This window comes from Dipodomys merriami, unplaced genomic scaffold, assembly GCF_024711535.1.
Source record: "Dipodomys merriami isolate MVZ:Mamm:240054 unplaced genomic scaffold, mDipMer1.0.p SCAF_35, whole genome shotgun sequence".
Classification (NCBI taxonomy): domain Eukaryota; kingdom Metazoa; phylum Chordata; class Mammalia; order Rodentia; family Heteromyidae; genus Dipodomys; species Dipodomys merriami.
Window position 1 is genome coordinate 6,396,112 of NW_027205048.1, and position 14,922 is coordinate 6,411,033.

Consider the following 14,922-nt stretch of genomic DNA (forward strand, 5'->3'; position numbering starts at 1 on the left):
ATACTGGCAAAGAGGAGCCACAGTACTTCCTTTAAGTGAAAAAGTGGAAGATCCCCACTCTGTAAAGAGAAAAAAAAAATCATATGCTGAGGTTCCTGGGATCTGGGATCCTTCAGATTGTGAAGAAGAAAAAAATTCAAGTCCCTCAAGTTTTGCTATCCCTCAAGTCACATAGGGCCACAGTGCATGGCAAGTGATTACATCATATGGAGAAGGGTTTAAGGCAGACAGTTCAGCTCTGGTGGCAGTTTTAGGCATTGCTGAGGGTCTTAGAATGTATCTACTCCAGATAGGCCCTGTATATTTACTCTTTCTGCTCAACTGTGGCTTTCCATCATTATAAAGTATTTCCAAATATCTGCATCACAATATAATTACTAATAGCTATAATTATTTACTTATAAGCAACAAACTTACTATCTTTGATTTATCAAATTGATTAGATTTCTTGTACTTTTGATATTAATTTAACAAAATCTTCAGTGTTAAAATTTTGAATCATAGTCAAGTAATTATAAATTCTAATTTAGAAAAGTACAGATTAATGAGATTCTGTTTTTCTTTGAAGGGAAAGGAATGTGACTGTCAATATTAATGCTGCTTCTAAGTTCTCATTTAAAATGCTTTGTTTTATATTTAGGATCTCATCCAGCTCCAGAACATTTCAGCCTCTTCTGAGCCTGTCTGATAAGTTTTGCATGCTGATTTGTACATATATTTTGCTCCTTTTTTGATGTTTAGTCATTTCTCAGCTATTTTTAAGCTTGACCTTTATTGTCAGTGCCCCATTCATACCTAATTAGATATGCACTTAGATCATTTTAATATTTGATATTTTCCCTTATTTTAACTGTGATTTTACCTCCCTCACATAGAGATGGATACACTATTTCTGAAAGCATTTAGTAGCTTTTTCTTGTCTCCCACATTTGCAGACATCTTTGTAATAGCAGCTTTTCCATCCTCAACCTCTTATTCCCCCAACCTGTTCCTACTCCCTTCCATCCTTCTTGGTCTCTTCCTTAAGTCACAAATACACATTTTATTGCAGTCATGAAAATATCTCCTGTCCTCTGCGTCTCAGATTTGTTGGTAGAACTGCCATAGACTTTAGATTGTGTTATCTTTTAAGGTGTTTTAACCATTTGTCTTGGTCTTAGAAAAAAGAGACTCATATCAATGAAAAGTTTTATATGATCATATCTTTGTTGTTTTCTTTAAGTATTGTAATTATTTTGTGTACATTTCAGGTTTAGAGTGGCTGAATACAGAAGAGCCCATTTCTGTCTACAGAGACCTATGTGGAAAAGTGGTCGTCCTTGATTTCTTCACCTACTGCTGCATAAACTGTATTCACCTATTGCCTGATCTCCACGCCTTAGAGCAAACATACTCTGACCAAGGTATTTGCTCTTTGACTCCTGTCCCACAGACTGTCTGGCAAGCACTGGAAGGGTGTCTGACACATTTGCTCATGGGAGAGTGGACGTTGGGCAAGACTTCAATGATTCAAGAAGTCATCTCAAATCTGTGAATTAAGGGCTCTGTGTCCTTACTTTCATTCTTTTGTGTTTTTGAGACAGGTCTACTGTCTCAACTGGCCTCAAACTCATGATCCCCCTATCTTAGCCACTCAAGAGCATTTCCACACTTGGCTTTCATGTGCCTTTTCATGAAGGGTTAAACTTCCTGATAAATGGTGTGCCTAACTAAGAACCAGGATTTAGGATTTATTTTATATCTGAGGATTAGGACAAAAATTACTTCTTCATGATTAGGTATTTTAAAAGGTCTTTTGTTGTTGTTGTTGTTTTTACATGTCTAGGCTTATCTATATTTGTTCTTCAAAAAAGAAAAATCTCTGACCCTAATTTTATGCTTATCACTGTGATGTAAAGGTTTAAAGTTCTTATTAAGAAATGTGATTAGGCTTCCATTAACATGGAATGACATGAACTTCAGTGGAATGCAAACTATTATAATTTCTCTTTGACCCTGCTTCATTAAAAAATGATTTGTTACAGTTAACATTTTCCAAAGCACATTAGGAAATCCTCTTAAGGGCATTAGAAATCTTGAAGATGAAAGAGATTATACTTACTATTTGCTGGAAAAGTTTGAAAAGTTATCAGATTCTTCTTTTCCTTGTTTACTTCTTTCTAAAAACAGCTTGGGAGTAAGTGGAGTTGAAGAAACTGTTCTGTTTAGTGTAAAAGAACTGAAGCAGTTTCTAGGAATGGATAAAAAGAGATAGGGCCACTGATTGGGTGAGTCTAGAGGGGAATAGAATTTATAGACAAAGACAAGGGTATCTTACAAATAAAATTGAAAATGCAATTTAAACTTTAGATGCTTTTGACTTGTAATAGATTGTATCTTAAAATTACCAATCAGAAGATTTATTGGGAATTCATATATTTCCCATATCAAAAATATTCCCAATAAGAAAATCATGTTTTCCAGAACATATTTCTCTGGATTTCAGAAGTAAGGGTATTTTATTATTCCCTAGGTTTTAAATGTCTGCTTTCTACTGAATCCAGCACACTTACTAACATATATGTGTGATACCCTGCTAATTGCTGAGGAAATATGTAACAAATTTGAATAAAAAGCACTAACTCAGCTAGGTGCCAGTGGCTCTTGCCTGTAATCTTGCCTACCCAGGAGGCTGAGATCTGAGGATCACAGTTCAAATACACCTCAGGCAAGAAAGTCAGTGAGACTCTTATCTCCAGTTAACCACCATAAAAGCCAGAAGTGGAGCTATGCCTTAAGTGTAGTGTGCTAGCTTTAAGCTAAAACACTCAATAACAGTACCTAGGTCCTCAGTTCAATTCCCAGGACTAGCACTAAAAAAAACCTATAATTCGTATTGGAAAAGATTTCTCATAGAGACCTAGAGAATTGAGGCAGAAATGGAAAAATGAGTGGCTGAAGCTAGAAATGAAAACAGGCTGGTTGGATACTCCTGACAGAGGAAGGGTCAGGTAAACAAGCATAGACACCCAGAGAGTAGGATCCTTAGTTCAGGAAGAGGCCAGTATTTGAATGCGGCAAGAGTATAAAAGTTTATAGAAAGAGAGAAAGGAGACAAAGGTAGTCAGGAGAGGACTGTATTACAAAGAGCATCATGTATCATTCTTAATAATTTAGAGTTTTTCTTCTTTAAGATGTGGAGATGTTTTTTGCTGTGTTTGTTTTGGGAGGGAGACATAATAAGATTGGGTTTCAGAAAGGCACTGTACACTGGGCTAACCATTTCCTTACCTAAAATCACTCCTACATGACTGTATTAATTGAATTGGCAAATCCCATATTTGAAGCAAATTTACTCACTTCTGCCAGAGGGCCCTTGTAATCCCCCGCCATTGTAATCACCATTCATTAAGAAGTAAAATGCTCGGTAAGTAGGAAGAGAATTCTGGAAAGGTAGAAATTAAGCAGTAGGACTGTGTCTATTAAAGAAGAAAGGTTATGTATTAATAAAACTTGATTACAAGAAGACAAATTATGAACTCTTATTAATAAAAGATGGTGAAAACCATACAAAGCAAAAAAAAAATTGAAGAAGAGATAAACAATTCTAAGCAGTAGTTGGAGGAGACTATACCCCATTCTCAATCATGAATAAACACTAAGGAAATAAAGAACTTGAACAACAGTAAGCCTCACAGGCACATACAGACTAACAGCATCAGGATATACTTTCTCTTCAAGTAAAAATAGTATGTTTTCCAGCTTACAGCATATGTTAGGCCACAAATTAAGTCTTGGTAAATATTCTAAGATAGATGATATACAGGGGATCTTTCCTGATTGCACTGGAATAAAGGTAGAAATCAGTACTAGAAGGAAAACTGGAAAATCTTTAAAAATTTTGGAAATTAAGCCTATTCTTTTAACATCTAGTGGACCAGAGAGGAACTCATATGGGAAATTAGAAAATGCTAAGAGATGAATGAAAATTTATGGCACACAGAGGCATTCTTAAGGTGGGATTTATAAATGCTCAGATCAAAAAGAAAAGAATTTTGTCAAATCAGCAATCTAACTTACAATGTAAGGAACTAGAAAATAAACAAACCCAAAGCTAACAAGGAACAAAATGATAAATACTTGAGCAGAAAGAAATACTTGATACTAGAAAAAATAATACAGGCTGAAAGAAGTTCTTTGAAAACATCAACATAATTGATAAGCCTAGCTAGATGAACTAAGGTAAAAAAAAAGACTCCCATTACTAAAATCAAGAACCAAAGTGGGGAAGTTACTGTTAATTCCGTAGAAATAAAAAGGATTAGAAGAGCAATACAAGCTGTTGCATGCCTAGACATTGCATAACTGAGGTGGGGGGACTGATAAATTTCTAAAACCACAAAGTCTACCAAGACTAAACCATGAAGAAATAGAAAATCTGAACAGACATATTTAATGGCATTATTTACAATAGCAAAGATGTAGGAGCAACTGTGGTGTCCACTGATGGATGAATGATATAGAAAATGTAGTATGTGCACACGGTGGATTAGTACTCAAAAAAGAAGGAAGTTTTGACAACCCTGCAAATGTCATGGTAATTGATAAAAGCCAATCATAAAAAGACATATGGTACAAGTCCACTTACAAGAGGTATTTAGAATGGTCAGAATCCTAGAAAAAGCCAGTAGTGTAGCCATGGTTACAAGGAGTGGGGGGGGGGGGGGTGGGGGAGGGGGGATTGGAGACTTACAAGTGAGTGTATGTTCAGTTTTGCAGGATGACAAGTCCTGGAGATTGATGGAGTTGATGACTACACAATGTGAACATTGTGAAATTAGTACACTTAAAAATGCTAAGGCACCTGGGCGCCAGTGGCTCACACCTGTCATACTAGCTACTCAGGAGGCTGAGATCTGAGGATCATGGTTCAAAGCCAACCTGGGCAGGAAAGTACATGAGACTCTTACCTCCAATAAACCACTAGAAAACCAGAACTGGCGCTGTGGCTTAAGTGATAGAGCACTTGCCTTGAGCTGAAGAGCACAGGGACAGTGCCCAAGCCCAGAGTTCAAGCCCTACAACTGACCCCCCAAAAAAGCTAAGCAGCCAGTTCTTTAGAAAACCCTGTAAAAACACAATCATGGGGCTTCACCCCTGTTTTTAAAATGAATATTATAAGGGCAGATTTGTTTCTGGGGGTGGGTAAGGACTGGGGTGGTGGGTCAGTACAGAATCCTGCAAACTAGTGAGAGCAATGGTTAAGTTTTAGAATTTGAATATGAGCCAGTTATAAGCTTAACTTAGCCCCTAATGAGAGTATTTTCATTGGGATAGCAACATGTACAAGCCAGGGGAGTTTTAAAATTTGAGTTTTTTTATATCACTCTGAAATCAAAGAGCTAGCTTATTAGCATGCCATTGAATGTATTTTGTTATCCTAATAGCTCATTTGTTCCAGTGATCCTGTAATCTGAGAGACTGCCTTGTTTTTCTTCAGTTGGCTCTTAGAATATTGTTTGTGGAATAAAATTTTAAGCCTTGAAGTAATTTCAACATTATAACTTCACAGAAGGAGTAGCACTGTGGCTCAAAGTGCTAGAGCACTAGCTTTGAGCAAGAGTTCAAGAACAACACCCAGGCCCTGAGTTCAACCCCCATGACTGACAAAAAAAAAAAAAAAAAAAAAAAAAAAAACCTCACAAAAATTGCAGTAATATGCTATGACATGAAAATCCTGGTTTATGTTATGAAAAGATAAGTCAATTCATATTCACAAAAGGAGGCGTACCCAAGACATCACAGGAAAGTTAAATTTGCTCTCTTGGAGCTGTCTCCTGTTACTATCTGATACATTCAGAACATATCTGAAATAGTCCTATTTATGTTCTTAAAGTCAGGAGTGTATTTGAAATTCCTTGGAATATGCGATTCATTTTACTACAAGCCAAAAGGCCTCAACTGAAGGGAGAATTGCTTGTTAATTTAAAACACCTTGAAAGAGGGTCAACTTAAAAACTATTTTCTCTCCTCTGTTACCAATTTTAAGCTGTGATTTTTCAGTAATGACCTGTATTATTTCCCAGGAGCACATAGAAAATACTCATGAGTTTTAAAGCAGAAAGTAAACAGTGCTTGATAGCAATAAGCTATTCTGATGTTTCCATGGTTTTTTTAATTTTTAAATCATTATTATAAAGGTGATTACAGAGGGTTTTACAGTTATATAAGTCAGGTAAAGAGTACATTTCTTACTGGACAATGTCACCTCTTTCCTCACTGTCTCTCCCAGTGTTTCCCTCCCATCCCACCCACAAGTTATAGTCTGTTTTCAACAGTGTCTCCAGTATATTTATTTACCTTTTGTCCTTCTAATTTTGTGCCTTCCCTTCTACTCCCAAAGACATATGAACAAACATACAGAACAAAAAAGAAAGAAAAACAGCAAAAAACCCCTCTGGTTTTCATTTTCTGGAATTAACATTTTTTTAAAGAAAATAATGTCCTAGTAATTTAGTACGTATTTATGTTAAACTGACCAAGTCCCTTGGTGTCTTTGCCTTATGTCCTAGGTTGTTAATAATTTAGTACATATTTATATTAAACTGATTAAGTCCCTTGGTGTCTTTTTTTTCCTTTTCTACTTAAGTTTTTTAAAGTTTATTTATACTGTATATATTAATGATATATGGTACCCAAATTTATGGCTGTTATCTAAAACAAAGCACTCATTTCATGAGAAAACATTTATTAGGAAAACTTTGTATATTTACTGTATGATTGTTAGGTATTTATCAATGTATAACAAAATCTGACTTTTATTGATTAAATACTAATATTCTGTAGTATGTGCTTTTTTTCCTGTTTTATACTTTTGAAAAACTAAAAAAATACACTCAACTTTTTTATGAAACAGTCTTAAGTGATTTAGTACATAATTTTACTTTGTGTCAGAGTTTCCATTGTGATACAATTCAGTAATTCATTAGGAGGACTCAGGATTCCATGAAGAGTTGTATTCATGGCCATAGTGTGTGCAGACAAACTATGGAAGGAAAAGCATGCCTGAGGTTACATCCAGAGGAGACTGGAGGACAAGATTCCCAAGGTCTGTCTCAGTGGAGCCACATGGGACACGTCTAATTCTTACCAGAGGCTTAGGTCCCTTATTAGAGGCTCAGGTCCCAGGGATTTTATTTGGAATAGTCACGTGGATAACTTCTTGATGGCCATGTTCTAAAGTTCCTGACAGGCAGTAAGCCACTCTTACCATTTCTCAGTATGGCAGGAAGTTTCCCCTAGTTTTTGTGCCCAGATACCAGGCAAGAGCCAATATGATAGATAGGTAGGTGTTTCAGGCAGCTGGGCTAATTATTCTATACTTGATTTATATTCTTTTCTAGCACTCTATTATCTTGTGTTCTTAAATAGTTAAGGTCCTAGGAAAATATTGGCCAATTTATGGCATATTTCTTAGGGAGTTTAGACAGGCATTAGCCTGTCCATTTTTATGGTCTTTTGAATTTGCTTCTGATACTTGCTTCAATTTAACGTTCAAATGTGTTCAATGTTTCTACTGTTCTTAGTCTAAAAAGGAACTTCCTAGTTCTCTTTCTGCTCTTTGCCTCTTCCCCAAGCCAATGTAGTCTCCTTGGCTTTCCTACAGTTCATCCATGTCAATGTTGCTCTTGCTGTTACAACTGTGAGCCTTAACACCTTCCATGCCTGGCATGAGCTTCTTGTCTTTTCTGTCTGGAACTCACGCCTGCCTTTTAGAGCTCAGAATGTTTTCGTCTATAGTTTATTATTTTTTTAATGTCTAAATATGTCTCAAATACTCTCATCCTAGATTCCTGTATGATTACCTGCTAAATTATTATAGGATTATACTTTCTATTGTAAATCCAATTGGAATCAATTATAATAAAGTTTAATTGTGTACCTAATTGAATACTTTTCTGAAAAATAAGACCTTTGAAGCTTTAAAAATGGCTTATTCTTGAAAGTTATTTTATTGCTGATATTTTAGAAACAATTACAATTTGGAATATGTTTTTTTTTTTCCTTCCCTACCTACTTTCCTGTCTTCTTCCTACTGTCTTCTTTCCTTTTGTGTTTTCTTTTAAGTGGCTTAGTTCTAATCTTTGTTTTGGAAATAAATTCACACAGGGAAGAATCTTATACTTGCATTTTTATTACATATACTTAATGGAAAGCAAAATCACTTTGAGAAAAGTGAGTATTATTAAGACTACTAAAATTAAGATTCTTAAGACAAAAAGTGGGAGGAATAGATATTTACCAATTGTCTTTGTGATTTATCATGACAGATAAGATGATGGTATTGGTGGTGGTGGTATTAGTGATGATAGGCAGATAAAATATAGTGATATACTAGATGATGATGATGATGATGTATATTCATAGATAAGTAGATAGGTATAAATAAATGTTTCTCTAGTATTCATATCCTATCTCTTCTGTATATAACTTATTCTCTAGAATTTCCCTGATATACTGTTATCTCACCTACATACAAAACATTTCCAATTCTTGTGGCTCTAATTGTGTAATTATGTTAGCTAAACCCCCACTTGTCAGATAGTAGTGGAAATGGCAGCAAACACCTTTGCCTTGTTCCTCTTTCTACTGGAAATGCTGCTGTGTTCCTCCATTACATAAAAGGCTGGTTTTAGTACTCAGTTACAAATATTTAATTTACAATAAAAATAGCATATTGCTTTAGTCAGTTACAAACAGTGTTTAAAACAGCAGCTACAAAAAAAAAGGAATGAGTCTACTATTTCAAGATAAGTAAAATGGTGACCACCTAATTTTGTATCTCTCTACTTGCCCTCTCCAAACAGAAATAACACTTGACTTGCATTTCACAGTACTAGGAAACAGAATAGTACATGGCCTTTATATCACATGTGATTGGAGAAAAACTACATTCCAATTAAAAGGCTTGCTACATCAAGTCTGTAGGTGCTGAAAATAGGAACAGAAAGCTTCACAGGCTCCATGAAGAAAGAAGAATGGTTGGAGGACTGGGCAAAGTACTTTGCCCCAGAAAGAGAAACTCGAGTACAAAGTTCAAAGTACTCTGCAAAGACTTAGATGTACTACATCATAGCACCAACTATTAGCAGGATAAGGACTAAAATTAGAAATCTCAGAGAAGCACTGTTTTGGGGCGATCATCATGTGGTTTTCCTTGGAGCCAGACCTCTGTAGGGACAGAAGTAAATAAAATAGAAGAGGGTCCAGCAGAAACAAAAGAGAAAGGCCTACCAACCCCTGGCTTCAAGGATGTTACCCCTAAGTGAAGGTGCACGGTAAAAAGAACTGTCAGAAGAGGGCGCTCTCAAACTAGGAACCCTGCCCATAAATGAAGAGGAACAAAGCAGATCCCATCCATGACAAAGCTCATGTAAAAAGCTTACATGAAAACTCTCAGGACCACAATAACTCAATAGCTATGTGTATATGAACATATAAAATGATGCTTATCAAAATGAACTTCAAGAAATGAAAGTGAAGATTTTTTTGTTGTACTGTTTGCAGCGATTTCTTTTCCCTTTGGTTTATTCCCTGATATCACTGTTTTGTTGTTGTTTTTTGTGCCCTTTGTCTTATATAATTTTATTTTATTTGGAGAAGGGAAGAGGAATCATAGAAACAATGGGACAAAGGGTTAACCAATTCAACAGTGATACTCTCTAGGCATTTAATGTTGGAAATGAATTTTACAACTTGGATGAGAGGAGTGAAAGAAAATGAAGGAGGGGGTAACACTGTTAAAAAAGAAATGTACCGGCCGGGCGCTAGTGGCTCACGCCTGTAATCCTAGCTACTCAGGAGGCTGAGATCTGAGGATCGCGGTTCAAAGCCAGCCCGGGCAGGAGAAACCGTGAGACTCCTATCTCCAATAAACCACCAGAAAACCGGAAATGGCGCTGTAGCTCAAGTGGTAGAGCGCTCGCCTTGAGCTGAAGAGCTGAGGGACAGCGCCCAGGCCCAGAGTTCAAGCCCCACGACCGACAAAAAAAAAAGAAATGTACTCGTTACCTGATTTATTAACTGTAACAACCCCTCTGTACACCATCTTTACAATAAAATTTGAATTAAAAAAACTCATTTAAAAAGTGACAAAATTGACCAAAGAACATGATGTAACACAGTGCTCCTTACTGGATTCAATGTCTACAAACAGCATTTAGGAATAATGAAAATTGACTTGAATCGGGAATGTATAACTAAGAAATAGATTAAAAAGGAGGAAAAAAAGGAAAAGGAAAAATGTTTGTGTTGTTTGAACTCCAGAAAGAAAAGCAAGTTCCAAATTTTATTAGCAAAAACTGAATTACAAAATGCTCAGGGGACAATAAACTCATATGGAACGTAGTAAGGGACAGTTGAAACAAAGCAGAGAGGAAAACCTTGAGAATGAAACTGAGCTAAACAAAGAAGTTTAAAAAGTGTAGGGAGAAAATGATTACACTGGCAGACAGGCAAAAGAGGGCCAACATAAGACTACTTGGATACCTCAAGAAAATCAGAACAACCAATCAAAACTAATTGTAATTAAAATCCACCTCCCCGGCCACCTGCAAAAAAAAAAGTGGTAGAAATGAGAGCAATTTGAATCTACATGTTGAAAGGGCATGTTGAGTATCAGGGAAAATTAGCCCAAATAAAACTGTTAGACTTCAAAGACTGGGGGGGAAAAAAAAAGACTTTGAGACCTCCAAACAGACATAAACTAGACTTCACAAATAACATAAGGCCAGGCAGCATTTCAGGAGTCTAAAGATGTGCAAATCAGGACTATCACAGCCAATCATTTGTCCATTAATGCCTATAAAAAACAGTTTATCCAAGAACTCAGAAAATACTGTCACATGTGCCTTTTCTGGTTAGGAGAGCTTCATCCAATATGGGGTAGCTAGGAAAACTGCCCATGAGAGTTGAAGATTTTGTATATATAAGTCACGACTAAGACCAAGATGAAGCTGTGGTAGTTTGTGTATTAGTCCTGATTTGATCTGAGAAGCAAAACAACTAGGAGTACTGAGAAATAGTAGGAGAATAATTGTAGGTAAGTAGGGAGCTGTAGCTTCTGGGACCAGGAGCTCGGATTGCAGATGGCAAGTTAAGGTAGTTAAAAAAGAAGATATGTGAAGAAGGGAAGAAGGCAAAGACCAAATAGAACATGAATTGGAGCCTATGTAGTGCTCTGCTTGCTTAATGAGATCACAAGCTGGTGCATTTATTGTGGACCTAGACACTCACCTGGCTCAGGTGCTAGAGAAGCTGAGGGAGGAACTGAAGTACCTGCAGTGCTTGTGTTTCCTTGAGCTCATTTGCTACCTACTTCTTTATCTTTAGCCTTTTAGATTTTCTTGTTTAGACGAATGTCTTACATAGTTTGTCCAAATAATTTTTTGTTTAATGGAGGAGCCAGCCCATTCATATGTATTCATCTGAATATTGTGTATAACCATCTGAATATTATGTATATTGTTACATTTGTTCTGGTTCTCAATATGGGATTTCTTTGGTTACTCTATTATACTGTTTTAGCATTTATAGACATTTGTATTCTTACTTGGCTATCTTTGTACTTAACAGCTTTAAAAAATGGTAATGGCCAAATTGTTGAGGTATTTCTACACACTTAGGCACTATTATAAATGCCTTATGTGAATTTTTTTAGTCTACCTGACCTAGGAGCAGTCACTGACATTTCTCTCATTTCACAGATGAGAAAACATAATGAGAGAGGTTAAGGAATATTCTTTACAAGTTTACCACCACTCCTTCCCACCACACCCCTCCAGTCCTCAGGCGGCCACACTCGGAATCTTTTTCTCTGTCTTTGTTGTGCTTAATCTTCAGTTTTAAGCAGTTGGATTATGGTGTGTCTAGACATGTTTTGAAATTTTGGTTTTATTTGCCATATGTTGACCCTGAATTCTCTGATTTTAAATCATTAACCAAATTTTGGAAATTTAGGCATTATTCTGCTTCAGTTTCTTTCTTTTATCCTTCTGGTATTGCATTTATACTGTAGCTGTCTAGACTATTCCACAGATGACTGATGTGTTCATTTCATTCTGTCTCCTTCTTATGTGTTCTTTAGCTTGGGGTCATTTCTCCTGCACTACCTGAAGGGTTCTTTGATCTCTGTGCCTTTTTGCCATTGAGCTCATTCAGTGAATTTATTTCAAATGTTTATTTTCAGTTTTAAGGTTTTAAATTTTTTTTAGTGGTCACTATTCTTCTGTTTATGTTTCCTGTCTTTTCATTCATCTCATATATATTTTCCTTTATTATGGAGCACAGTTATAATTGCTGTAGTCTTTGCCAAATAAAGTATGTTCTGGGTTTTGTCAGATGTCTTTTGATTATGGTGTTGTGTTGTTTTTTTTTCTTTGATAGTAAGTTACATTACCTTGCTCTATAAGTGTCAGATAGTTTTGATTTGTTTACTGAACATTGAAATGTTCTGTATATAGACTTGGGGTTCTGTTACAGTCCAGTAGAGAATATTGATAGTTTTATTTCAGTAGTCATTCATATGGTAAGTTCTACTCATCTTCCATTATCTGTCTCTCCTGTTAACTCAGTAATTCAGTTCCCAGTTGTGTAAGCATTTGCTACATATTTTTGGTTTTGTCTCATGTGTGGTGTTTAGAGGTTGAGCTAGTAAGCCTGGAGAGTATGTGAACTCCTAAGTGGAGAATGGCTTTTTCCACACTCTCCAGCTTCCCTGGCTCTTTGGGCTAGCAGTGCAGATGGAATCTTAGCCATCTGCATGACAGTAGGACATAACTAGGGGCATTAGAGGGTCAGCTAGAACCCTACAATCATATGGTAGGATTTTCTCAATTTGACCCCACTATAATTTACCCACTTTTGTGCACTAAACCCTCAAACAATCGTGTGTGTGCCTTTGTTTTGGTTTGAAGAAATTGTGTGGTTTTATTTGATCTTCATGCTGATTGAGTAGTTTGATAGGTATATTTATAGGTATGTTTGAATTTATTACTTCTACCTTGATAGTAGTATTGAGCTTTTCACTCAAACCCAGCCAACCACTTCTCCATTTTTTAAGTAGTTTGGGATATGAACCGAGACCCTTCCACTTGATTAGGTAGGCTCTCTACCACTAAAACTATAGCTCTTGAACTGTAATCCTTCTACTTATGCCTTCTTCATAGCTGGGATAATGGGAATATACCACCAGTTCCAGCTTGTCTATTGAGATAGAGGTATTACTATTTGTTTGGGTGGGCCTCAAACCAATCCTCCTGATCTCTACCTCCTGAGTAGCTGGAATTAGAAACATTGGCTACCATACCCAGCTAACTTCTTGAAATAAGGTATTGATTAGGTAAAAGAAATAATTTTTTTTAATTTTTGGCAGTTCTATTCACAAGTTTGTTCTAAGAACTGTATGATGGGAATTTTAAATAAATTGAAGAATTTATGGGAACACAGATTATAATCATTTTGTTAATCTCCGTTGAAAGTTAGGTCAGATTATTTAAGAGAATACTATGATAATAAATACTCAAAAAAATGTAGTCATAGTCATTCTGAATTTCTAAGTGATTTATTGAAAATTGAAAAAAATGAAACATTTTCATTAGACAGTAGACTTTAAGGGCTGCATATGTGGCTCAAGTGGTAGAAGACCTGCTAACAACCTCAAAACCCTGAGTTCAAACCTCAGTATCACCAAAATAAACAAGAGACTTTATTATTATTATTATTATTATTTTGGGTGATGCTATGGATCAGACCCAGGGCCTTGCATGTCCTAGTCGAGACTTGAACCACAAGATATATTCACAGCCCATAGATTATATTTTTTAAATAGCTTTATCTATCTAAAAGGCATAATAGTTATAATCTAGATTATATTTTTAAATAGCTTTATCTATCTAAAAGGCATAATAGTTATAATCCTCCAATAGTATATGGATTTGATCATATTTAGTATTTTATAGTATTTAACATTCGTTCTTCCCCTTTCAGATGGTCTTCTGGTTGTTGGTGTTCACTCAGCTAAGTTTCCAAATGAAAAAGTCCTGGAAAACATTAAGAGTGCTGTTCTCCGATACAATATTACACACCCTGTGGTTAATGATGCAGATGCCAGCCTTTGGCAAGAACTGGAAGTTTCCTGCTGGCCAACTCTGGTCATTCTTGGACCCCGCGGAAACATGTTGTTTTCTTTGATTGGAGAGGGACACAAAGATAAATTGTTTTTATATACTTCAATAGCTCTAAAGTATTACAAAGACAGGGGGCAGATCAGAGATAAGAAGATTGGAATAAGACTCTACAAAGACACTTTGCCACCATCACCATTGCTGTTTCCTGGCAAAGTAGCAGTGGATGGTGCATCCAATAGACTGGTGATAGCAGATACTGGACATCACAGAATTTTGGTCGTTTGGAAGAATGGCCAAATTCAACACAGTATTGGAGGTAATGTTTGCTAATTGTTCTGTGACATGTTTTGCAGTGTAAAAGTAGTAGTTGAGGTAAATATAGAGAGTTGACTTGCCTTGGCTTGTAACTTTATTACAGAATTATTTTGTTAATTAATATGTAGTATCTGAACTCTTTACAACAAAAATACCCACAAAGCTCCATCTCAAAAGGAGGGAATGATTAAGTAATATAGTTTTAAAATTTATCAGTATGTCCCATCTTGTTTCCTAAAAGGTTGTCATAGTTACTGTCTTATGAAATATGTGTGTGTATGGATTTTAATTTCTTTTTCCTTTATGCTTGCTTGGAAGGCACTTTAATGTACACTCTGTATGACTGAACTACAGCCAAGGCAAGAAGGGAGATATAGGTTACCATTTAGACCAGAATTACTCTTTATCTTTCTTAAAGTGTGTATGAGATATTGTTGGACTG

At 36.0% G+C, this 14,922-nt stretch overlaps 1 protein-coding gene across 1 annotated transcript in view; it reads left to right on the forward strand.

Moving 5' to 3' along the window:
• The window catches only part of Nhlrc2 (NHL repeat containing 2), a 57,258-nt gene that overhangs the window by 2,345 nt on the left and 39,991 nt on the right, over positions 1-14,922 (forward strand). Inside the window, exons 2-3 of the mRNA XM_069988056.1 lie at positions 1,251-1,403; positions 14,026-14,481. Of these exons, the coding sequence (XP_069844157.1) occupies positions 1,251-1,403; positions 14,026-14,481 (609 nt within the window). The remainder of the gene's footprint in view (positions 1-1,250; positions 1,404-14,025; positions 14,482-14,922) is intronic.